The sequence below is a fragment of the Cetorhinus maximus genome, chromosome 6 (assembly GCF_964194155.1).
Source record: "Cetorhinus maximus chromosome 6, sCetMax3.hap1.1, whole genome shotgun sequence".
Classification (NCBI taxonomy): Eukaryota; Metazoa; Chordata; class Chondrichthyes; order Lamniformes; family Cetorhinidae; genus Cetorhinus; species Cetorhinus maximus.
In genome coordinates, this window is record NC_135884.1 from 111,607,245 (window position 1) to 111,633,280 (window position 26,036).

At 42.1% G+C, this 26,036-nt stretch overlaps 1 protein-coding gene across 1 annotated transcript in view; it reads right to left on the reverse strand.

The window, feature by feature from the left end:
* Positions 1 to 14,198: 14,198 nt before the first annotated feature.
* Positions 14,199 to 26,036, reverse strand: part of nkd1 (NKD inhibitor of WNT signaling pathway 1) — a 73,091-nt gene continuing 61,253 nt past the window's right edge. The window contains exons 6-9 of the mRNA XM_078544782.1: positions 25,140 to 25,287; positions 19,728 to 19,812; positions 19,001 to 19,131; positions 14,199 to 18,091 (exon numbers count right to left, since the gene is read on the reverse strand). Coding sequence (XP_078400908.1) covers positions 17,502 to 18,091; positions 19,001 to 19,131; positions 19,728 to 19,812; positions 25,140 to 25,287 — 954 coding nt within the window. The 3' untranslated portion in view covers positions 14,199 to 17,501. The remainder of the gene's footprint in view (positions 18,092 to 19,000; positions 19,132 to 19,727; positions 19,813 to 25,139; positions 25,288 to 26,036) is intronic.

Genomic DNA, 26,036 nt, shown 5'->3' on the forward strand with positions numbered 1-26,036 from the left:
CTCACACGCTCTGCCGCGCTATGAGCATTCTTCTCCTGAAAATGAGAGAAGAGCATTGATTTGTGCAAATTGCACATGGACTCTCTTCACGCACGGCCCACCCCAACCAGAGTGGGACATATCAGGGCTCCAGTGCCTCCTCACCCCGCTGCTGCCGCAAACTCACACAAAGATGCTAGGCCTGTCCCCCATCCCTTGGCCACGTGCTGCCTGCATCATATTAGGCACCACATGGTATATCCTTCCATAGCAAGGAGGTGCAAGCACGTGGAGCACTGAGCGCAGCAGATGGTTCGTTGCCATGGTACTTTGAAGCTCCCCTCCCAGCATGTTATCACCCTGACTTGGACATGTCCTGCAGTTCAAGTACAGTGCCTAGGTGCAGCTCCTCCAGGTTGTCCCCAAACCAGTCATGAGGGGGCAGAACCCATCTCTTCACCACCCTCTCAGGCTGACCTCGGTATGGGCAATTTCTGCTGGCCCACCCAGCGAAGGACACATGCCGTCAATGATTCAATGCAGTCACTACACTCAGGCTTGGGAGGGCGGAAGCAAGGGGGTAAGCCGACCTGCTGGGTTACATGACCAATGCCAACATTGTCCTCACCCTGCCAGAGCGCAACAGGTCATTGAAGTGCTTGCAACACTGGATCCAGGTGCGCCGCACCACGTCGTGGGAGCTCACCACCTCCACCACTTCCTCTCAGGCACGTTACGTCATGTGGGGGGCAAGGCAGTCATCTGAAAAATGAGGGGCACACTGGCCCCCCACCCTACCCTCCAGCCTGGCCTGCCCCGATGGCCTACCCTCCAGACTTGCATGAATATCATTGCCCCTCTGCACAGCCCTTCTCCCTTTCCAAGGCTGCCAGGCCTTCCTTTATACAATCCACCGGGTCACCGTTGGACCCAGTGGCCTGAGCATGCCCGCCGCCGCTCGCCCACTCTCACAATGCACGGGAGTGGTGAAGTGCGCTGGGCGGGCCTTAATTGGCCCGCCCGCGTGAAATGGCGGCGCTGACCCGATCGCTATTCCCTGCGCCCACTCCCGCTCCACCGCCCCCTGCCAACCAGAAAATTCAGCCCATAGATTTTAAAAGACCCAGACAAAGTAATACAGAATGCCCTGAACAGTCAAATTCAAAGTGAGTTTTTCTCAGCTTCAATTCCTTGCAGATAGCAGCCTGAGGCTGAGATGCTGGAGGCTGTTCACACTTGTTAGATCTTAGAATGCCTTCCCTTGCACGCAGCCTTCTCTCCCTTATACATATTTTCTTCTTGGAATGCAAATTCCCATTGTTTCACTGTCTTTGGACTTTACCCCTCTAATAATAAAATCCATCTAAGTACCAATTTTACCAGTAATCTTTGGGAAAAATAAATTTCTCCTGGCTAGGTGAAACATTTCACTATTTCCTTTTTTGAATACAAGCTAGCCTGGTTTATTTAAAAATGCAAATGTTCCCTTTACACCTATGTTTACCTACTTAACATTTCAAACCTAGCTTCTCTTCCGTTACATTAAAGCTTTCAGACCAGCTGCCTTTAATTCAATTAAGACCTACTCACACATACACATACACACACACACACACGCAGACCCATAGACATAGACCCCACTACTACTCAACTTTACAATAAATTCCAATAACATTATGAAAATTATTATCTCTTCCTGACAACTTCCATCTTCTGCCACCACTGACCCCAAATACTTGAAGCAGCCCATTTTCCCCACGTCAGGCCATTTTTTCTATATCCTTCCATTTTAGTACATCTTCTCCCTATTTAATTTTTCCTTCCCTAGTCTTCACCATGCACAATTCCACAACTGAAAAGATAAACAGCAGTCCTATTCCAGTTATTTTAGCCAATGGCTCTTAGGAATTGCAGAAATGTGTCTCAGGTTGGCATGCTACTCCATTTTCTGCTATCTCCCAATGCGGACATTCTTTATTTCTACTCAGCAGCTCTCCCTGGTAATCCACAGGCCTTAGCTTTGTGGGGAACTGCAGCAATAACCCCAGTTTCACATGTCCTACTACACAATGATGCAATGGTTTCAGTGCATCAATATATTGTGCCATTCTGATGTGCTGGTTATTGCAAAGCAAGCATATACATTGCAAGATGTTCTCTTGCCTTTCCATACAAATTCTTTTCAAATAATAGGTATGTTTCATGAGAAGGAAAGGGTAATGCACTTAAATCCTATTTTTATACTGTCTGTTTACACTCCCTTGTGTTCTGGAAGACCTTAAGTATACACAAGGCTATGAGAGTGCCAAAACCTTTGCCAACATGGTCCCACAAACATATCACAGCAATTACTTATTCCTCTGCAATGTAGGTTTTATTAAATATAGCCTCCCCAAAACATACCATAATTAGATTACTACATAGAAGTGATTAATACATTGCAAGCACAAGTTTAACAATATGTAAAAACATATTGTGTATGGTCAAATGACATAATGTCAAGCATTAAGCTATATTATCTCATTTTCAGTGCACAGTATGGGATGATATATGGTTACATAGAGCAGCTCTTAGCCATCTCTATACTTAGTGAGTATTTCCATATGACACTGATAATAATGGTATTAGTAGCGAATGATCCTTTGCAAAGAAACTAAGCATAATGCATGAATCATCACTTTACTGCAACAATAGAAGCAATGAAGGCAGCAGCATGATTTGATCTTTTTCTTTCCCAGGATGTGGCATCACTGGCAATTGTTGCCCATCCCGAATTGCCCTTGAACTGACCTTGCTAGGTCTTTCAGAAGTCAGTTAAGAGTCAACTACATCACTGTGGGTCTCGAGTCACATGTAGGCCAGACCAGGTAAGGACAGCAGATTTCCTTCCCTAAAGGCCATTAGTGACCCAGGTGTGTTTTTACAACAATCGAAGATAGTTTCATCGTCACCATTACTGAGACTAGCTTCATATTCCAGGTTTATTAACTGAATTCAAATTCCACCAGCTGCTGTGGTGGGACTTAAACCCATATCCTCAAAGCATTAGCCTGGGTCTCTAGATAGCTAGTCTAACGACCTTACCACTACATCGCTACCTCCCCATTTCTATCTTTGTTTCCTGTTACTCTATTCCAATTGTACTACAGAAGGTTGGAAGAACCATTGCATTTGGTGATATATAAATTATGAGGCATTCTGATCAGATTTCAAATTAACGTTGAACTCTGAATTCTCTGGAGTTCCAAAGCAGCTGATTTACATCAGGCTCTGAGAGACAGCTAATGTGGTGATGCAGCTGATTCCAACTTAAAATCAAACCCCAGGATATATAGCAGGCAGGTAATTCAATATCTGCCAGTGTACAGGCTGACTGGGGCAGCCACATGTCTATCAATTAAACTTTGCGGGGATAGCCCTCAGTTCAAATCAGCCTGATGCAAGCTGAAAGTGACCTTCACAAGTCTGACACTATTAACAGAAGTTTGTCTTGTTGAAAGATAATAATATAATGGAGCAAAATCTTTGGCGCAATAAGTTATCACCAGTTTTTCAATAGCTTTCTGAATAAAATTAACTGCCATGACTGGTCACAAATGGTAAATCGATAACAAACTTGTCAGGGTTAATAATCAATTTTGGGAGATCAATGCTCTTCAGGTACTGGAAGTCTGCAGTCCACTAAGCTGACCCCACATGATAATGAGAGGGAAATTCAACTAAGTAATGTGCTGGAGCTCCCAGAACATAATGCCTGATATGCCGGTAGTGCATAGAGGTCAGGGATTGGCTTTTCCAGCATCTGCAGCTCTACAATAGCTGGGAAACTGGTTGGAGGTGGTAAAAAATGGTGGAATCAAAGTTTGGAGGTAGGAAAGTGCTGTTCCAATATGCTATTGCAGGACATACTACAGATAAGGGTGAATCCTTCTGAAGCAGAGGAGCATTCTGATCGATAGAACGACGAAGAGAAATTGGGTGGAGGTGGCAGAGAATTGTTGCTGTCTCAACTGTGATCCAAACCTCAGAGCAGGTGAAGAAGAAATTTACTGGATTGTCAGTTTGTCATGGTAAGTATGCTGGAATTTTGCAGAATTTAACAATGCTGTCATGTAAGACGCCTTAGTAGCACTTCACTGTGTGTTTGGTGCAGTGTCACAGAGGGATAATACATACTTTTAAGCAACTGTTCATCCAGTGTACAAATACACAGGCATGCCATGTAATTCAATATGTCAAGGAATGATGAATTGCTACTATTAAAAAAAATTTGTCTTTGGCCAATGAAATGTGGAAAGCAACCAACACCAAGCACATTACCACACAATCTTCCTGCTGCATGCTCTAGGTTGACAAAATCATATAAAGTGGCTGATGGTTTTGGTACTTGGGTCATACTACAGAATTCCAACAAATGTCACTGATCTAACTGCTTGTAAGATATATGACTCGGTGTCAAATTTTGTTTGATAAGGCTCCTGCAAAGTGCTTTGGGAGGTTTTACTATGTTAAATGTTCTTTCCAAATGCAAGTTGTTGTTGAGCAGCTTGATGCCTAGATTATGGTTCCTGTTTGTCCATTTAGTTGGGAAATGGCTTGGGGAATAAGGAGCAGAAAGTAAGAATTAAGAAAAATTAAAGGTGGCGGGGGTTGGAAGGGGGGGAACAAATTTCTCTGGCTTCTTCCCAGGAAACGAGTACTCATCATGTGTGTCCATTCCATTGATCACATGGCAGTTAAATTGTGAAAAATGCCTATTGAACTTACACGCTTGTCTTCCTGTTTGCAATTTTTGATGAACCTGTAACCACTAACTTAAATGATTTATAAAATCAATTTCTATAATTAACTTAATTAGAAAACTAACCACAGAAATACTACCCCTACACCAGGAGCATAGAAGAATGGGTTAATGGTTATGCTACTGAAACCATGATAATATTAATGATGTAATTGTGACATTAGTAGTCAGGTGACTGGTAGGCTTCAAGAGAGCTAGGCGCAGAATAGTCTGTGTCCTCAATACCATGGTCAGAATTTTAGGTTCGGCACGCGCCTGACACATACGGGCATAATATAACGCGCGATGACTTCGAGGCTTCAGTTCAGGACTCCAGAGGAGTCATACTTCTTGGAACCTTCCAGGTATCAGACAGCCTTCAGTGGAGCCAGGTATACCCCAGCAACCCCAACCAAGGTTAAGATGATAATTTGTGATGTTATGACTCTAGGGGGAGATGGCGGGAATGTAAATAGTTTTGAAAATAGTTTAACGAAAGAATTTGACAGTTTTGTGATTATACTTGGTTGGGGGGGTGGGGGGTTGGGTATGTAGAGTAATGGGTTAATGGTTATGTTAATGAGGCCATGATGATATTAATGATGTAACTGTGATCAGTGGTCAGAGGACTGAGAGGGTCCAAGAGAGGGAGGCGCAGAATAGTCTGTGTCCTGAATACCATGTACTTATTATGATGCCTTGTAAATCATGTAATTAAACAGTTTTACCATCTCAAGTCACTTGTAGACTAAATTAAACCTCTCTGAAACAAGGAGCTATGCCAGTAGAAATAAATTTGATGCAATTCACATTCATCTTTTAGCCACTGACAATAAATAGAACTAGCACATAGATATCTATCAGTATTTAGTAGCAATGACTGAGTTAAAAAATTAAGTAACCCAATTTGATAGTCTCCAAATCTGCGTGTCCTATATCTGTGACTGTGATAAATGTTTCTGCCTGAATGTAGCATCAATTGTACAGAAAGAGTGGTACTGTTTTGTCCTCATTTACCAAGTTAAATAGCAAAAATTAGATCTGCTCAATATTCAGACTTGCAATGGAAAACTGAACCAAAGATTGGCCATCGTCTCCCGCGGTGGCTCAGTTAATAAAACTACGGTGCAGTTATGACATACAGACCGGAGATTCCTATCCCTGGTGCACATGGAGTTGGCTAATCTAAACTGAGGTTTCAGCAGAGGCACTACAATTGGCTTAAATTCATTGAGGTGAGAGGGAAAGGTCAGCGGGAATTACTCACCTAATCATTATCCAGTGACTCTTGTTGGAGATTTGAATATGTATCTGGTCATGTGGGGAGGACAAAAAGTTAGGTTTGGCTGGGATATCCCTCTGCACAACATTTCTTCCCAAAAAGAACCTCAACAGTCACTGCCTACATACCAATCCCACCCTAGTTCACAGACAGTCAGGACTCCATACAACTTCCCATTCTTTCACAAAAGATGCTTTCTCATCATCCAGCCTTTCCAGTTTATATTGGCAGTACTCAACAATTTGACTCAGCATTCCTCTTTCCCTTTATTCTAATTCAAATTAGGACTCTTGGTCCATTTCCTCTTTCAATCTAGCACACTTGCCAATCCTGCGAAGCAGGTTTGAAGGTGGGACCAGGATTAGGGATTAGGGTGTTGAGTTGCAGCCTGACGTGCTCTTGCCTCCGGGAGATCCTGCTAGAGGCTGATGAACATTGGCAGCGGCTACCCATCTGGCAGAAGGAGGTAATCAATCGCCATCAATTAAGGACCTAATGGAGGATTGGGGAAGACTCTGCTGTGATCCTCCCAGTGTCAGAGTGGAGTCCTGCTGAATGCCAAACTCGGCCGCCCCGTGCAGGCGGCCTCCCAGCGGCAGGACAGGTAGTCACCTGAGCCAGAGGCTCCATGCCCCAAATGTCAAGGCCGCAGGTGTGAAAGGCCTAGACCAAACAAATCCTCAGGATGGGTTTTCCCTTTCTTTGATTGGCCTACCAACTTCGGCCACCTTTAATTGTGAAATGAGATGCACGCTTCCGATGGTGCCGCCGTTTTGGAGCACCCTTGTGCTCTCTTTGCTGCCTGAGCAGCACCCAGCTCTTCCTTGGGGCTGCCGGCCTACCAAAGTGCCAGAAACTCACTTTCCATCCTTAATTGGCTCTGACTGCTGAAAAAAGGCAATGATCAGAAGATCCTGTCTTTTATCCCTGGTGTTCAAACTGGAACTTTATTCCTCCTCCAACCCCTTCAGTTAATGGTAAAACTCTCCTTCCTTCCCATCCTCACACCTCCATTGCTAGTTTCTCCCAACTTCCTACCCCCCTCCTTGTCATGCAAACCCCCATCTCACTCCCTTCCTTTGTTTGATATCCACTTTCTCTTTCCTTCATTACCATTAATTTCTATCCTCACCTCTTCAGTCAGTGGAAGCAGCCTTGTCTCGACCTGAATTAGAAGATCATGGGTTTAAGCTCCATTTCAGGACTTTAGGACTAAATTGAGGCTTACAATTCAGAGAGGGACTGACAAAGGGGCGCTGTCTTTCAGATGAGACAGTAAAGACTCTGCCTGCCTGGTTAGGTAAACATTCGCATGGCACAATTTGGTCAAGAGTAAAGGAGCTTTCCTGGTATCCGGGCCAACATTTATCCCCATTAAAACAGAGCAACTGGTCATTTATCTTTTTGCTCTTTGTGGGTATTTTGCTGTCCACAAAATTAGGTACCATGTTTGCCTACAAAAAAAAGCAACCACCTTCTAAATGTAATTAAGGAATTAGAGTACACATAAGAAGGAATCATGTATTTCCATCAATGGTAGCACTCAGGGAGTGATATTGAGGAGACAAACTGGAAAAATAAATCTTATTTATAAGCATATGCTGCCATTTTCAGCTTCTTCTGTGGTCATACTATTGCCTTACCCCTGCCTTTGGTGCCTCACTGTGCTCAGGGTAGGATGGATATTATTTATCAACCTATTTTTAGGGACTAAGAAACAAAAAAACTGCAGATGCTGGAAATCTGAAACAGAATCTCAGAATCACACAGTGCAGAAGAGGCCCTTTGGCCCATCGAGTCTGCACTGACACGTGAGAAACACAAACTGGCACAGAAACAGAAAATGTTAGGAATACACAGGATATGAACTCTTTTTTTTCCTGAAGTCTCCCAGGCTTACCATTTGGAAGCAGGTAAGTGACTGCTTCCATGACAATCTGAGGTCACCTGTTAAGAATGACAAAAAGTGACTCAAGGTCACTCCATCTTATTTTCTCTTCCTCTAGAGAGATTGGCCTCCACTCACTAGACTGAATTTTCATTTGGGGTTCCCGATCCCGTAATCGAGAGGAAATGTGGGCTGGGAACTCAAACACGCTGTTGATTTTTGAAGAGGCAGCCAATTAAGTGGCTGCCTTCAGGAGCCCAGTCCAATTAAGGATGGAGTGCAAGCTCCTGAGGCAGGACAGCCAATAGGAGGCCACCCAGCTCTAAAAGATCAGCAGCCCCACCGTCAAAGATGGGAGCTACCAATGCAGGTAAGAGAGAGGGGGTGACTTAGGATGGAGGTGCCCTCTTAAGACTTATCAAAAACTTTAAAAATGAAAGGAGGCCACAGCTGCCAGGGGAATCTCTCCACACAGCCTGTGGCTTTGGCTATGGTCATCTTGCACTCACAGCCACATTGTATGGTTGAGGGAGGGGAACATGGGTGTTAAAAATGATAAATAAAGCATGGAGAAATTATTTCACTGTGGTCCATCACTTCATTCATTGGCCAGGATTCAGTCTCTGCAGGGGGCCTGACTGCTGACTGGAAAATTCCAGTTGTTGTCAGCATGTTGATCATCTGCCCATTAGGGCTCTTAATTGTCTACTTGCCACTTGTGGAGAGGTAGTTATCCCCCTCCGCAACCAGCCTCTTCAGAAATAGCCTCGTGGAGGATGGTGGGAGGGTGGGGTGGGTTGGTGATGGTGGAACCACGCTGACACACTGGTCAGCAGGAAATGGTGGACCTAACCTTCTCCACTGCCACATCTGCGGCCATTTAAAAATTCAGCACACTGCTTCCCGAAAACAGTACAGCTGATAACAGCAGCATATTTGCTGTCTGTTCCCTCCCCTCTTCCCCAGCTATCATGTTTTGGTGTTATGGGACACAGTACTAACACATGAAAATACGTGTTCTCTAAACTACCTACTTTGCAATACAGTGACTTCTATTGCTTGTTTTTTTTTGCCTTACTACACTACTGTTAGGCACCTTGGGATGTTTTCTAACAGTAAAGTGTGTGTATAAATGCAAATTATTGTTCGTGTACCGAATGCCTTTTTATGTTATGCAATTGTATTTATCCATTTTTTGCTGGGGGAAACATGGGAGATTAATGTTACACTGAGCACAGAGTAAATCTTCTCCAAGATATTCAAAAGTGATTTGTGGATTTTTGGGGTCAATTTGCACAAAGAGGATATGATTTTTTTAATTGATTGAATTTTGTCCATTATTTGGAATGAACAGGGATAATATGTTAAGGGACATTGATAAAAAGTTAAAGAAGTAAATTAGGTCAAATGTGACTGGAGTTTCAGATAGTAAGACACAGCAAATATCTTTTAAAAATTAAATATATTAATAGTATATAAGTTTAATCCATTAAAAGTCAATATTTAGTTAACAACAAAGTTATCAGTGAAAGGTTTGTTTTGATACATCATAGGTTCTTACTACATACAATAGGATTTATGCAAAAGGAGGAATATGTTATAAAATGTGTGTCTCTCTCTAGCAATCCCTTGAAACGAGGAGAATGCTTGCCATGGAGTTTTTAATGCGCTGCAGCTACCACACCTTCTGGTTGACCAGGAAACTCTCCCACTCTTACCATCTGCCATAGGCGTATTGGAAGGATTTACAGGTTTACAATCAACCTGCTTGGCCACACCACGAATGCACCTCTGTAGCCGTCAAACCCTGTCGAGCTCTGGCAGCTGCTGGCTCAGAGACAGGAAAGCTACCCGCCATGCCACAAGACCTCCACATTATGAAAAGTAATCATTCTTTTGTATCTATGGAGTTCAAGCAGTATATTCATCTTTAAATCACTGCTAACATAATCATTCCATTTTGTGGTGTTAAAAAGCCACATCCTGTAGAGACAGATTGCAATTCTCAAAGGGTTCCATTGTTTTTTATGGCATTCAGATAATTTGAGAACCAGCAAAAGGTCACACAAAATGAAACTTTTCACCCTTTCAGACTTTGTTTGAAAAAGTTGCCTTCAGGAGTTTGTTAAGTAGAACTGCTTACATGGCACGATAATCTGGAGTTAACCAAACTGGTCTGAAACAGGGTCTGAAGGGGAGGTAGTCAATCTACTTTCAAGTTGAGTACATTTACAAATTGTCCCTAAGCGCAGTTAATGTCACTGTCATTTGGCATGGTCTTCTTAATGCCTTCCAATGTACACCATTAGAACACAATGCAATGTATCACGTAAAATAGGTCAGCAAAACAAAAACTAAATCGGAAACAAAACACAGCATGATTACTTAGCAGGATCTGTTTGATTTGTGTATATGTGCACTTGATACCATATACAGGACGCTGAGTACTCCTGTATTTTGGAGTGGGGGCATAGGGGGAAATGCACTCCTTGGAAGAAATTTAATAAGCCCCAAGAGAGCAGGCAGGGAAACGGGTGAATTGTAGAGTTGGGAGAGCAGCTGTGAGATGGAGTGCCCATCGCCTTTCCGAATCCCCTTGATTAAGTCAGAGGCATAGAATATCGAGGACAGCAGTCCTGTCTAGAGTCCATTTGAGGTGCTTAAGTGGCTAATTAGTGGCCACTTATCACTCAAGGGCCTTGTTCAACAGCAGAGGTGGACGGGATGGGGTGGGGGATGGTTTTATGTCATAAAGGGAGGCCACCTGTAAGCTGGTGGCCTCCCTGTAAGCTCAGAGAGGGGCTGGACCCTTCTGCTCGGGCACCCTGTGGCTCTTGAAGGCCCTCTCGACGGCAAGGGCTGCCCCTGCTGAAATAGTCCCTGCTGCCCGCCACAACGACCTCCTCCCCATCACCTGGGCCTGCCTGACTGGCCTCGGTGAGCTTGATGTGCTCAATTGTATTTCGGGGCCTCCTCCATGGTCACTGTCCCAGGGCCTGCTGCAGTCCCAGCAGTAACCACCGCTTCAGGTGGTGCTACAGGAACAAAAAAGCTGCTGGCCCTCTGCTTGGCTGCAGCTCGTGTGGCTGGGCTTTTCGCCATTAAAGGCATGAAAACCCCGATGACAGGCAGTTAATTGCCTGATTGACATTTAACCCCATCGGGGACTCTGAAAGTGATGGTGGTGGTGTTGTCCTCATCAGTTGTGGTCTACCATATCCAGCAGGCATTCAATCTCCTACATTGCCAGCCACCTTACTCATGGTAATCTGAGATAGATGACAAGCAAACAGCTATTGAATTTATTTCATAGGTTGTGAAAGGATGGTTTTTAGGATGTGCAGGATCCTGGCTGAGTTTTGGCTTTGAGCTACAGAAATGGCCACATAATGGCCCAAAACTTGCTCTGAACTACTTACACCCATTGCTGCACATGCAACAATTGTTTAATAGCCAAAAACATGCATGAAATCTACTAAGCTGATCAGTTTAATTTTCTTATGTGAAAAGTGTACTATGTTTTAAAATTAAAGACAAGCTAAACTCACACTGGTTATATAGTAAAGGAAAATCATTACAGTATATAGGTTAATATTTGGTTATGCTTCTACATTTTGTTTAAAGTGACTAACGATCTACCCAAGGCTGTTGAAATACTACTGGCTGATCCAGTGCGTGTTACAGATGAAGATACAGCAACATAATTGGACCTGATGTTAACTCAGTTCAAGATAATGAGTTTTTGAGTGAGTTAAAACCTCACCCATTCTTTATGAATGGCACCATCAATGTATTTGGGGAGTTTAGAAGGAATGTTGGGATTATGGGTGAGGAACTGTACATAAATCAGCAATTGTGTTTCTCATATGTCGGTCCAGACTTGATGGGCCGAAGGGCCTCTTCTGCACTGCATGATTCTGTGAATTGATCAAGAGTCAGGGAAGATTCTATCGCTTGATTCTATGAAGTGTTTCTTTCTAATGTAGCATTTCTGTTTGTGAATATTTTCTGATTGAAGGAGTTATTTTAATATAGGAATGAAAGTGAGGTATACCCTATTTGGAGGATACAATTCTTGGGAAAAAGAAACAAGTTCTCATTTTTAATCAAAACATTGTTAGTGCACATGCAGCTCACCCCCTGTCATTTGGTTCATATACAGTAACAGATTGTATAACAAGTGAGTCCGTTGCACTTTACAATACGTGTTGCATTAGGAAACAAGCCCAAGAGCAGGATTTTATGCGTCAGCGAGCGGGGGCGGGGCCCGCTTGCCGACGTGTAAAATGACGCGCGGTGACGTTGGGGGGAACTCCCGACGTCACCCCACCCCATTTAAATTTTCACGAAAGCGGGGGCGCAGTGAAATCAAATGCGCGCCCACCGGCCTGCCAATGGAGACCATTGAGAGAGTCAATTATGTAATTAAAGGACCTGTCCGTCTAACCTTAAGGTTGGCGGGCAGGCCAGGAGTCCTGGCGGGCATTAGAAAAAGCATGAAACCTCATCCACGGGCAGGATGAGGTTTCATGTAGGTTTTAAAAAATTTTAATGAAGTTTTTGAGAGAATTATGGACATGTCCCAACTCATGTGACATTGTCACATGAGGGGACAGGTTAGGGAAATTTTACTTTTCTACTTTTAGGTTTTTTACATTTTGAGCCGATCTCCCTGAGGCAGCACTTAGACTCAGGGAGATGAGTGCGCTCTTTCGTGCCCCAAAGAGCACACTCTCCATTTTGGGAATCCTCCCCCGCCTTAATTGGCCCACCCACGTAAAATGGTGCCGCACCCCTGATTGGGGACGTTGATTGGACGTGCGCCTGTGTGCGCCTGCCCTTCAACTTCCTCCCCGACAGGAGGACAAATTCAGTCCCAAGTTGCGGCTGATGAGAAAGGTCCAGTCACAGACTGCATAGCCAGCCAAATTCATAATCTTTGTGCAAGGTGGGTCCTATTTCACTCATTGATTAAAAAGATATATTACTGCTATCACTTAATAGCTTGTTGGTGACAAGAGTTGCAACATCATCAATTATTTTGTCCAATGTTAATAAGGCTCTTTTAAATGCCAATAATGGGGAACTGGTTTGGAGAATACATTGAGATTTATATCCTGGAAAACTCAATTCTTATCATTACATGCTGCAAGTCATTAACCCAGGTGCTTCTATGATTTTATCTCTTCGACTGCCTTAATATTAATTTACCTTTCATATGCTTTCAATAACCTTCAGTCTCAGTAACCTCTCCAGCCAGTTTTCCTGAAGTCATTGGGCATTTGCTAAAATGTTCATCAAAACAGAAGTAGGCAAACGTACACAAGAACTGTTTAAAAGTTAATTTTTGTAACAAGAGTATTTGCTTTTATGCTGTAGTGACTGTATTTGATTTTTAAACTGTCTCAAAGTCATTTTCTTTAATGTAAGGTTATATTACCCTTGGTGAATATATGGTCACTCTGTAGTACTAAAATAAAGCTGATAACTCAAGTTCTCAAGAGCTTTAACTGATTATAATTTATTATATATGTAAAAGAATGAACTACTTTATCACCATGTAATTTGTAAGTTACACTTTTGTAAACAACATCTGTAACACAATTATTTTTCTGTTATTCAGCATCTCCAATATTGTTCCCTTTCACTTACAACATAATTTCACAATATTTACCAATGATATTCTGTGCATCAACTGACCCAGGTACAATTCAGTCAGTTGTAAAGACACAAAGCAATGGGTGGCTAGATGTTGAATTACAGTTGCTTGTGAGGTCCCAAATTTTTTGGAGCTTCGATTGAAGCAAGTGGCTTCAAAGAGCATTTTTATAATTAATTTATTTCATTTATATGCAGTTCTGTTCAATGCTTTCTTGTCAAATGATAGCGAGCGTGAAGTCTTTTAAGTAATGAATGCAATAATAAACAATATAATGACTAGCCTCCGAAGTGTAACAAATCTATAAAATTGGTTACTATGTTCTTTGTAACCTCAATTATTAGTAATTTATTTTTAATTAGCTTACAGCCCTTCCCTCCAAATTTTCCACGTTTTTTTTGCAAGATGAATATTGTAAACACTTTGTGGCTGTGCATGCAATATTTCTCATGGAGTCTCATGAGGTTCCACTGAATTGCATTAAGTGACATTTTGCCTTTTTGCCAAAATGGCAGGCAGACAGGCATATAGATCCGAAATTACTGGTCCCTAATGGCCCAAATTGAAGTACTGCTGAACACTGTCAAATAATTAGTCGCAGGGACACAGGTTTCGTTGATATATTTGACTAGTTTACCTTTAATGAAAAGGGGTTTCTGTTGGCACAGTTTTACTATTAAATAAATAAAGCATTTAATCAAAACCATCTATATATACTATACAAAATACTGAAAGATATATTCAATTAAAGGGATACTGCAAAAAAATTGCTTTCAGAAGGGAACATTATGAACTGTGTTACACAAGTAGTATTACAACTGAATGGTACAATATGTAGTCAATACAGATTTAAATACTGTTCTTTTACATGGCTGTCAAAAAACATTACACACGTTGGGAATGTACACAAATGTGTAAGATATACTAGTGGTGGAGACAGGATTGCATTAGACTTAGTTTGTTAACACAGGGTTACCAATAATTAAAACACTAGGACACAAAAAGCCAATATGCTTAGCAGACATGTGTCACTTTCAGTCCAATATATATTTTATAAATACAAAGTATACTTAGAAGGGAAAAACTGCTACTCAAGCAGCGTTTATAACATCAAGGTACAACTCTAAGTCCATAAATGAAAAAGTTCATGGCCTCCTTAATTCCTTAGTAAATCTCAGAAGAATCCGTGAAATATATTTAGAATGTTTTCCTCAAGGATGCAGTTGTAAATAAAACAGTACATTCTAAAACATTTTCTTCTATGGTTCGTGACTGGCGATTTCACTGCCCACGGGACTGTCCTTTCACGCCTATAGAAATCAGATGTGTTTTTTCATAGATGTGAAATAAAGCCCAATTCACACAGCAATTTACTTTCTGATACCTTTAGAGTAATGTATAAAGAGGGTAACATGCATACTCCACTGCGTGTTACTCTGTATAATACAAGTGTAGTTTTATTTGACAAGGATGTCTAAACAGACAGCAACGTCTGTGGGGTTTCTTGTCCTATGTCGCGGAAGTGATTTAATAAATGAAGGCATCGATGTTTGTGAAAACATATTCCATCCAATCCTTGTTCCCTTTCCTAATACCAGGGTTTTGTGTATCATTTTTGGCCATTTCAGAGTATTAATACAATCCACCACCACAATATGATATTGTGATTTCACTTGTGGTGGGTGAGGGTATGGTGATATATGGCTGATGCAAAGACTATTTTGACAAGACCAGTAGCACGTTCCATTCATTATTCCGTTAACCCTTGTGAGGAGGTAATCTTTGAGCAGATGTAAAGGAAAAAAATAAATAAGCTAGAGCTGGCACTTTGTTTACAGAATGCACTTCAAGGTAAGTGTTCTCACCTTATCCCGAGTATTGCCAGACTGGCATGGTTTTAATAATGTACCATGTAAATTGTCCAGCTCAACAGTTTTGGCTGTGAACTAAATATTATTTATTTGTAAAAAGAAAAACACTGAAAAACTCCCAATGGGAAAAACTCCATGGAAAGATTCCCATGCCCTAATCACGATTGGAAATACATCACATGTCTTTACCAGTAACAATAATCTGTTATGCGATTGCAAAGCAGTGTGTTCTGAATTTATTATACTGATTAACACAAGAAATATCATTCATTTGTTATTACAATTGAAACGGCACAATTTTAAATCTAAATTCAAAACCATAAGACAATGAGATGTAGGAGCAGAAGCAGGCCATTTGGCCCATTGAGTCTGCTCCGCCATTCAATGAGATCGTGGCTGATCTGATAATCCTCAACTCCACTTTCCTGCCTTTTCCCCATAACCCTTGATTCCCTTACTGATTAAAAATCTGTCTATCTCAGTCTTGAATATACTTAACGACCCAGCAAGATCAGTAAAAAGTTGGTAAATTTTACTGAGCTAAAGGCCAACTTAAAATACTGATCAAATTTGTCTCTGGTAACGTGTTTCCTGTCTGAACACAACCCACTGAAGTTTATTATTGACCTTTTCCTGGAGTAAAAGTGACATTTTGCAGTGACACATTTATTGCTGTGTGAAAGGGGCTGAACACTTAATAGTCAGCAGCAACATGTAGTATTTTAGAATTCCTCTGTAGTAGAGTTTAAGATGCTGGCCATAGAATAAACAGATATCTTATTCATTCCAGGCCTTCTTCCATTTGTGCAAAAGACTCACCACAACTAACTCTCAACAGGATCCTGCATATCACCATCATGGGTGAGGTATCTTTATTTGATTAACTCCTATGTTATTTCAATAAGGTTTAGACACTACTTTAAAAATGGAGTTGGTTATGTCCCTTCTTCCCTGTGCACCATTCATTAAGAAGTCCACCGTCATTCCTTTCAGAAGAAACTCGTTTTTCAAAAAATAAACTCAAACCACAGTTTTAAAAGAAAATGCACCTGAGATAGAATATATACTTGCCAACTTCTCTGAAATGTGTACAGAGCATTGCACCTTCTGTGTCACTCAGTCCCATGGCACAGAGTCAATTGTTACGGTGACCTCGGGTTTCTCCAGTTGGTGGGACAGGAGTGACAGAACTTGAGTGCTATAATATTGGGTTTAATTGCATACGTACACATTCTTAGACTTTACACTGTGCACATTTCTCAAATGTACACGAGTGATTACACCCAAGAAGCTTAGATCATAAACATCTGATCTGCGATACAGTGCACTAACTAGTGCAGGGAGCTCTGAAAATTATGTGCACAGTTTTGTCTAATCAATTCACTCCACATATGTATGCAGTCAGAATAGAATTAACTGAGAGACATGCCACTGTCTTGGATATTCCAAAAGAACTCAAATACGTGTTCAGTAACAAAACATTCAAATCAACAACTTTTCACCAGAAAGCACTGAATTCAAACAACCAAATAAACTAAGAAAAAAAAATGTACCAATAATGGCACAAATCTTTCAGAACACTTAGCAGCGTTTCTTTCCTTTAGGCTTCCTCTCAAAAGGTAGAAAAAAATTGACTCCAGAAGGAAGGATTAAAACTACAGCATTATAACGACTGTAGAGTTAGCAAATGTGGGTAACGTGAATCTTAATATAGAAAATAATTCAATTACAGAAACATAAATGATACTCTGGACAACACAAAAAGGTTACAAGTATGCAGAACAGAAAAACCCCTTGTGGCACATTTTATAGGTTAAAGAAAATAAAATCTGAATTAACACTAGAGGTAGCCAGCTGTTCAAAAGTCTTTTAGTTTCACTTCATGTCTTTATTATTCACTGTCAAAGTAATGAACTTAGCATCTTATAATTAATATCAACAATACTGTATAGACCAACAGTCACAAAATCCAGCCAGAAACCGCTCCTTCAAGTTGAATAATGTGGTTTTAAGTTCTTGTAGAATACCCTGGTCTTCTCTGCTCATGTCTGGTAGAAGTGATGGTAGTGGTGATGATGTTCATGATGGTGATGATGTTCATGTCTCTGAACAATGCGACCAACATGGCCTTCATACAGCATAAGAGATGGCAAATCCCTCACATGCTCTTGCTCTACTACTCTTGAAGGGGGTTGGAAGGCTTTATATACTTGATGGTTGTCCTTAGATCTTTGCTTGTGTTTCTTATGACTCTGCTGATGCTGTTGACCAAGCTGCATGGGTAGATATGAAATATTTGGGCTGACTACCACAGGAGTGGGGGTCAGTGGCATGTAGGGACTCTGTGAAAGCTTGTTCTTGCCAACCTTTCCAACTGGGACTGAAGCCATCATATTTTTGCTCAGGGTTTTGGGTGATTTAACTAAGTGCTTGCTGGTGTCCTGATTGCGTAGTCTTTGCTGTAATTCAATCATCCTGGTGTATGAAGAATGGTTAAGATGACTGTGTCCTGGATCCATAGTTTGAGATCTCCTGTGGTGGCTGTGCATGATCTCAGGATCATGGGAACGGGATCTGGCATGATGAGAAATTTTCACATGATTTTCTTTTCTAGAAGTCACTGGAGGTGAACCTGTGGGATAAACACTTGCATTAGTCTATAAATTAAAGTGGGTCTTTATACTGCTAGCGTTAAGAACTTACAATATTAGGTTCCAAACTCCAAGGCTCTCTTTTCATTTGTTGCTTGCCCTACCTTTAGCTTTTTTTCCCCATATAGTTTACTCCAAATCTTCCAATCAATATTGCTCAAGAACCAGTTTCTGGGAGGTGTACATAATAACTCCAACATACACAACCTCCAGTGTTTCCTCTGTACTGTAAAGTGTCTCCTATTGGTTTGTCCAAGCTGAGTTTGAGAACTGCTTGTACAGGTAGCCCCATCCAACTCTGTTTGACCTCTGGACATCACAGGGTCAGATAGATCAATAGATCAGGAGAAAAAGACAGGTAAAGACAGACAGAGATACTGTAGATTGCTTCCCCCAGGATCCATCCCAGACATCTTCTTCCCAGCTGGACTGTCTGATATTGCACTTGCCCAGAGTACGAGAGTTGCATTGGGATGCACATTTAGCACCACAGCCAGTCACAAAAAAGGCCACTCAAAAGGGAGCAAACCTTCTGCTGGCACTAATGGAGATTGACTGATGCACTGCACCTGATAATTAAAAACTACCCTAACCATGGTCATGTTCTCCTGTCCCACCGACGCAACCTTTAGAGTTTTCACCTCTACAGCCCTAACCTGAAGACCATTCCAAATATTCATTCTTTGCATGAACAAGTGCTTCCTGAAATCGGCTCTGAAAATGTCATTTACCTCAATATCATTTACCGTCTTTCTAGATAGAAGAGGTAAGTAGCTATTTAAGAAGAAGCAATTAATGTAAAAACATAGAAACAAGAGTAACTACACCAGCACCCGCAAAAATAAAAATACAATAACCCAATTGATCTGCTCTAATATAGATCCTTGTACCTGGTCCAAATTTTGAGGTGTAGTTTTCTATCCCTGCCAAGTCAAGGTAGTGATTTCTCCTTTCTATGTTCTCATCCACACACTGGCGATGGCAGTTACTCTGCTGGGGATGCTGATCGCTGTTGTGACGTCTGAAAAATAGTAACTTGTTCATGTACACTCATTCCACAGAAGGCTTAATCCAGATGATGTTCTACTGTTCCATCACTGTCACTGGGTCAAAATCCTGGAACTCCCTCCCTAACTGCACTGTTGCTGTACCTACACCACATGGACTGCAGCAGTTCAAGAAGGCAGCTCACCACCACCTTCTCAAGGGTAACTAGGGATGGGCAATAAGTGCTGGCCCAGTCAGTGAAGGCCACATCCCGTGAATGAATAAAAAATATTTGTTTGTTTCCTGCATAAAATTAAACCTCAATTTTTTGCACCAAATCAAAATATGCCATCATTAAGTTTTATCTGAAATCCAACATACATATTTAAGTTAATCCAAGTAAATTGTGAAACACAGATGCACCTTAACTTTAATATTGTCAGGATATTTCTATGTAAAGTAATGGTGTTGTATTTCGACATGTGAAAAAACAATTATTGAACTTCATCATAATTACACAATAATCACAGGGTGATGTATAAATGTCAGTTACTTTTAACAGTTTTAAAGGATCTCGAAAGCTTGATTTTCTTTAACAAAAATGTTCTCATATGTTAGCCTGTTTCTTACCTAAGGGTAGCACGGATTTTCTTCTCCATATTCTTTGACTCCTCTACACATTTATTTTCAGCTTTTTGCCATGAATTGTTAACATCTAAGATGGAGTAGGAAATTTAAAGCATTAGCTCTTTCAGTTCAAATTACAACTTCTTTACTATTATCAAATATTTACAAGCATGAGAGTCAAAACTAAACTAACTGCAGGGTGGAACAGTGGCTTCTAGCAGCAGGCCCTGAATTTGTACCAGTCATTTTACCCACCCCTCCACATTGTTGATCTCAGTTAGGCCGTTGTGGTGGTATCACATGGAGGCCAGAGCTTGATTCAGTGGAAGGGGGTGGGGGGGAGGCAAGGAGGCGGGTGTGCAGGAGTGAAAGTTCAAGAGACACTTTGGCCACTCATGTGTGTCACTAGCATCTGGTAGAAGACACCTATCTTCCTAACCATGGATGGTGGGAGTTATTTTTGAGGTTTTCTACCTCAACCCTGAATCTCTTTGTTGAGCCAGGAATTAACCCAGTTCCATTTTGAATAATTTAACTGTGTCGATTTTTACCTGCTATGTGGCAGTGTATTCAATAAGTCAATAATTCCAAAGTAGGATTGAAAAGTCCCAAGTGATTTTAATCTATAAGCTTAGCTCCTTTAAACTGAATGAACCAAAACCGGGGCAGGAGGGGGGCCAGACTTTGGGGGTGGTGGGGGGTGGTGGTGTGGAAGAGGGTTGCACCTCAGTGATGGGGAGGGGGTACCTCAAAGCGGGGAAAAGGTGTTGGGGGTTGGACCTTGGGGTGTGGGGGCCAGGGGGAAGTGCTTGGGAGGGGGTGCGTGGGTTGGATGTTGGGGTGGTGGCAGGGTCGGGATGGGTTGGGGTGGTGGTGGGGAAACATCGGTTATGGAGGGGGATCGGGATGGGCCAACAGCAGCAGGGGGTGTCGGGCTTGTGGGCGAGGGAGGGGTTGGGTTGAGTCAGGTATGAGGGGTGTCGGGTTGGGTGGGGGGTGTCGTCAGGTCAGTCGGGGGAGGGGGTCAGGCCTGTGGTAGGGGTGGGGGAGGGGGTTGGGCCCCCAGCGGGGGGTGGTCAGGGCGGTGGGGAATTCTGCGGGGGGGTGGGGGGGTGGTGGTGGTTAGTCAGGGGGTTGGTCTGGGTCTGTACAATAGTTACCAAGAGCTTAGAGGAGGTTTTAATTCTTCTAACTTATTCTGGGTAACTTTTTGTGTAACACAGTCGGAACCATCTGAAGTTGGTGGTTTAAATCGCAAACTAAACTTACTTCTCTTCATCAGTGTCACTTGCTAGTTCTTATCCAATTTTTAAGTTCTGAATTATGGACGAGAAATTGGGCTCATGAGTGCTCCTCTTTGGATGCTTTCAGCGCCCTTGGGGCTCCAAAATAGCATCTGCCATGCATATGCACACGTGTGGGGAGAATTGTGTGCTGTGCAAAATCACTGAGGGCGTTAGCACACTTGTGGAGAACATTTTCCCAAATTGTGCAGGGCAGATAGATCAGTGTGTAACGTTGATTTGACGTTAATGGTCCCATTTTGGAGCTCAATGCTCCAGCAGTGCAGGGCAATTGCCCAAAGGAAGTTTGGGCTTCTGGGCAATTGCCGTGCAAACCCTTACCTGTGAACTTCCGAATGGGATTCCCCAGCGCATCATTGGGATACCCCCAATCTGACGCTGGGGAGTTCTGAAGTTATGGCCCACTGCTTCACCTAATCATAGTAAAGCTGGGTAGTATGTTGGTCTCACTCCTGTGGCCTTATATATTTTATAGAACTCTGTATACACTACATTTATTTGGCATTGCAACTGTTGCCATGCATTGCTTAATAGTTTCAATGTTATTTCTCATTTTATGGGTTGCTTTCTATAATGTACCCAATCTCATATCCACATTACAATGTATATCTTTATCCCAATTTGACTGCAAGGCTCCTAAAAAAATTACTACCTTCTTTCTAAAAGTCTAGATATCAAAACATCCATTACATTACATTGTATTGTACACTTCCTTTTAAACCAATTCAGTTGTCTTCAAAGGATTTTTAAAATTTGTTCATGACCTAGTGTTCACAGGCTTGGAATCATTGCCTTTACCTATTAAGTATATTTAAATTGCTTCCTTTATAATAGACTACAATGCTTTTCCTACCAAGCTGCTATGCCTATAAATCCAGGGGTCACATTTTTGACTTTTTTTTCCCAAAACTGGAACATAAGCTATTTTCTGATCATCTGGTACTACTGTTGCACTTAATGAGCTTCAAAAAAATAAATCAGCCACAACTGCCCTTACTTCCAATCTCATTTCCTTAAGTACTCTTGGATACATTCCATCTGGGCCTGTTCTCTTGCAAATAATCAAGAGTTCTGTGTTGTTTTTAAAGAAGTGACCACTTTGTTCACGATCTCTGATTTCCTTGACAAATTCAAATACATTAGCTCTTTCCAATCACTGGAAAGGAAATTCCACATTGAAACCTGCAAAAAAACCGACGAACTTTCTTTTCTAGGACTTTTTCTGATTCATTATTTTCTGTAAGGCATTTCACTTCTTTAATACAGTACCTTGCTTATTACAAACACAGAGAAAGAAAGCTTACTTCTCTTTGTCAGCATCACTCGCAAGTTCTTTTCCAATTTTTAAGTTCTGAATTATGGACGAGAAATTGGGCTCATGATTGCCCCTTTTTGGATGCTTTGAGAGTCCTTGGGGCTCCAAAATAACATCTGCCATGCATGTGCACACGTGTGGGGAGAATCGTGCCCCATGCCAAATCACTGAGGGCGTTAGCACACTTGTGGAGAACATTTGCCCAGAGTGTGCAGAGCAGATAGATCAGTGTGTAACATTGGCCAGAATCTTCGGGTCAGCGTGCCGGGGCGGGCCCCACTTCCCGACACATAAAATTACGCACGGTGACATCGAGCGCGTGTCCCGATGTCACCGCGCATCATTCAGGTCTTCATTTCGGCAGGTGCGCAGCCGACTCCGCTGCGCGTCCGCCGAACTGTCAAAGGCCTATTAAGGCCATTTAAAAACTGATTAAAGTTATTAACGGAGCTGCCTGTCCAACCTTAGGGTTGGTGGGCAGGCGAAGAGCCCAGGCAGCCTTCGCATTTATCATGAAACTTCATCCACGGGCGGGATGAGGTTTCATGAAGGGTTTATAAATTAAATAAATTTTTTTATTAAAGCTCATTGACACGACCCAGCTCATATGACACTGTCAAATGAGGGGTCATGTCTTAAAAACTTTTTTCCCCTTTATTAAAGTTTTTGAAAATCAAACTGATCTCCGAGGCAGCCCTGTGCCCCAACTCAACCTACTCCCCCTGCCCACACAGAGAGTGCTCAGCGCTTCCAGGTGCGTGTCATGCTGGATGGGCCTTAATTGGACCGCCCATGTAAAATGGTGGCGGGCAGCCGATCGCAGGCAGCAATCGGCTGCACGCCCACACGCGCCCGCTCCCACTCAGTCCCACCAACGGGGAGAATATTCTCCCCATTGATTTGATGGTAATGGTCCCATTTTGGACAATTAGCTCAACGCTCTAGCTAGCGCCCTCTCCTCACACAGCTCAGCATACATCCAACAGTAAGAAATCCTGCCTGCTAATGCTATTTAAAGGAACATCAACACATTACAATTAAGCAGCTGGCTGACTTCTTCTGGCTGCTGCTATGACTCTACAAGTATTTGGCGCTTTCTATGTTTGTTTAAAAGTCTACATGGGGTGGAATTTTACACTGGCGGGATTTTATGGTCCCGCTGAAGACAATGGGGTTTTGAACAGCTTGCCGCATTTTACAGCCTCGCCCCTGCCGCGATGGTGCCGTAAAATTCTGGTCATGGAGTGGCGTGGCAGGTGCTGAAGGATCTTTGCTAACTTCATGGCTTCTGTATAAAACAGTTATTCCCAGACATCGCTGTGAGACATTCCTTTTGAAAAAAAGCATAACTTGGAGAATGAACAGAGGCTATGCAGAGCACGACAACCTGATGGAATAAGGAGGGGGAAGAAAAGCTCTCAGCTGGAGGCCATATATGTCCAAGGAGTTCAGAAAGAAATTCTCCTACTTTGAACCTCTGCAAGGAATAACATGTGAGACATTTTCACTTGAGTAAGTAGGTCCTCACTGAAGTATTCAATCAGCTGGAGCCACAACTGCAATCTCAGAGCTGGGCAAGGATTGCATTGCCAGTGGTTTGAAAGTGATTGTGGCAATGAACTTTTATGGGTCTGGCTCCTTCGAGGCTGGACCTGAAGATATTTACAACATCTCGTAGCTTTCCGTCCATTATTGCGTAAGAGGCTCCCTATTCAAAGAAAGCTAACCAATATTCCCTGCAAATTGCATGACTGCACAATAACCCAAATGTTCACAGCAAAAAAACATTAAACGGATGTGCACTTAAATGAACCACCCACATATTCAAGAAAAACTAAGAGAGCATGTTGGAGCTAACTATATTTCATTTCCACTCTTACCAGAGACAAGCAGCTGGAGCATGCACACAGCATCACTAGGGTTGTAGCTTCCCCATGGTTCATTCGCTACATGCACATCACTTTACAGGTGCCTTATCTCAACTCTGTCTTATACTGGAACCAAAGAGATTTCACTCACTCAACATCCAGCTGGTGAGTCACCATAGGCAACGAGTCATGCAGGACAATGTGGCAGTTGACTGTGCCAGCTGCATTTGTGCCAGCATGGCAAACTAAAAGAATGTTACTAGGTGACAAGGACTGTCCGCTGATGGCCTGGCTCATGATTCCATTGAGCAACCCATGCAGATGTATTAGCATGCAACAATGAAAGTCATGCTGCCACACGAGCAGATCTTTGGTGTGCTGAAACAACACTTTCGCTGCCTGGACTGCTCTGGAGGAGCATTGTAGCATCTGACAGAAAGGGTGTCGCAAATCGTGGTGCTCTGCTTCATGCTACACAACCATACCATCATGAGGGGACAGGTCTTGCCACTAGCTATACGTTGAGTAGCTGGTGGTGTATCACATTTAACCTCCTACCTTTTAGCCACTTAATTTAATTGCATATTTTTCAATCCTCCATTTTGAAGGTTTAATTAAAGCTTTTAAAAGATCAGGGAGAGAAATTTCAGAACTCACCATTTTTGAATGCCCCCATCTCACAAATTGTGAGCTCTGTGGAACTCAGTATATTGGGTCTGGGCCACATTATACGTAATATAGTTTAACAAGCCACAAATCTGAATCTTTACGAAGATTCTTTACAATCTGTCTAGTTAAAAATCCGGCCCTTACAAAGTTCTGTCTGGTTAAAGTGACTGCATTAACAGAGAGAACTGGGAACTCATATTACACAAACCTTCATTTGCAAATACATGCGAATAGGCTAGTTTAAAAGTCTTTCTCTTACCGGTTTGAACTGTGTGATTGCCTTTCTTTTTTTGGCTTGCATCAGGCGTCACCGTTAGCTTTACCCGCAATGTTTTGCTGGTACTCGGTGAGTGGTTCACAGATGCATCTACCACCTCATAGATTGTGTGCAGAAGACTAGTGATATCCTGCAAAAAGTATAAAAACAAAAGTGGTGTAGTACTCTTATCAACAAAGAGGATGCCCAAAGTGTAGTTATTTTTTATAAACTGAGTTCTGGTGGGAGTCATAGGTTTTTATGGCTTTATGAGCAACACATTTATGAATGTTAAAATTAAATACACAGAAGAAAATATGAGGAATTATGCTTATGTGCACTTTTGCAGACAGATGGGAAAAATGTTGACTTAAGTACTGTGGAACCTAACAAAATTACATGATGAGATGACTCCAATCACAGAACAGTGCCCCTTACTGCTCATGGCAATATTCCCACTTTCCATCTTTATAGCCTTAACTATGAACTCAAATTACATAAATTCATTTCACACAGAATCATCATACTAAAAAGAGCTTTGTTGAAAGTACATGCAAGTACACCTTATTAATACTAATGACAAAGTTGGATTATAGCAGTTTTAATGTAGAAAGGATGGGAATCCATCGCTGGAGTGGCACTGGCTATGTTTGGCTAGTTAGGAATGAAACTATGCAGCCAGTCCTGTGAAGTTGGGTGATAGAGGGTAGCGGCACAACTTATAGGGCGAGAATTTCTCTGGTAACTAAATGTAGTAAAATCACAAGCCTGTTAGAAACGGCCAGGGAAGTTATTTTCAAAATATTTATGATATCACTGCGCATGGCAACCAGAGGAATTCTTACCCTGAGAGAGGATAGGAACAAGGTTGCCTGTAATGTCAGAACGTGTGGACAGTGA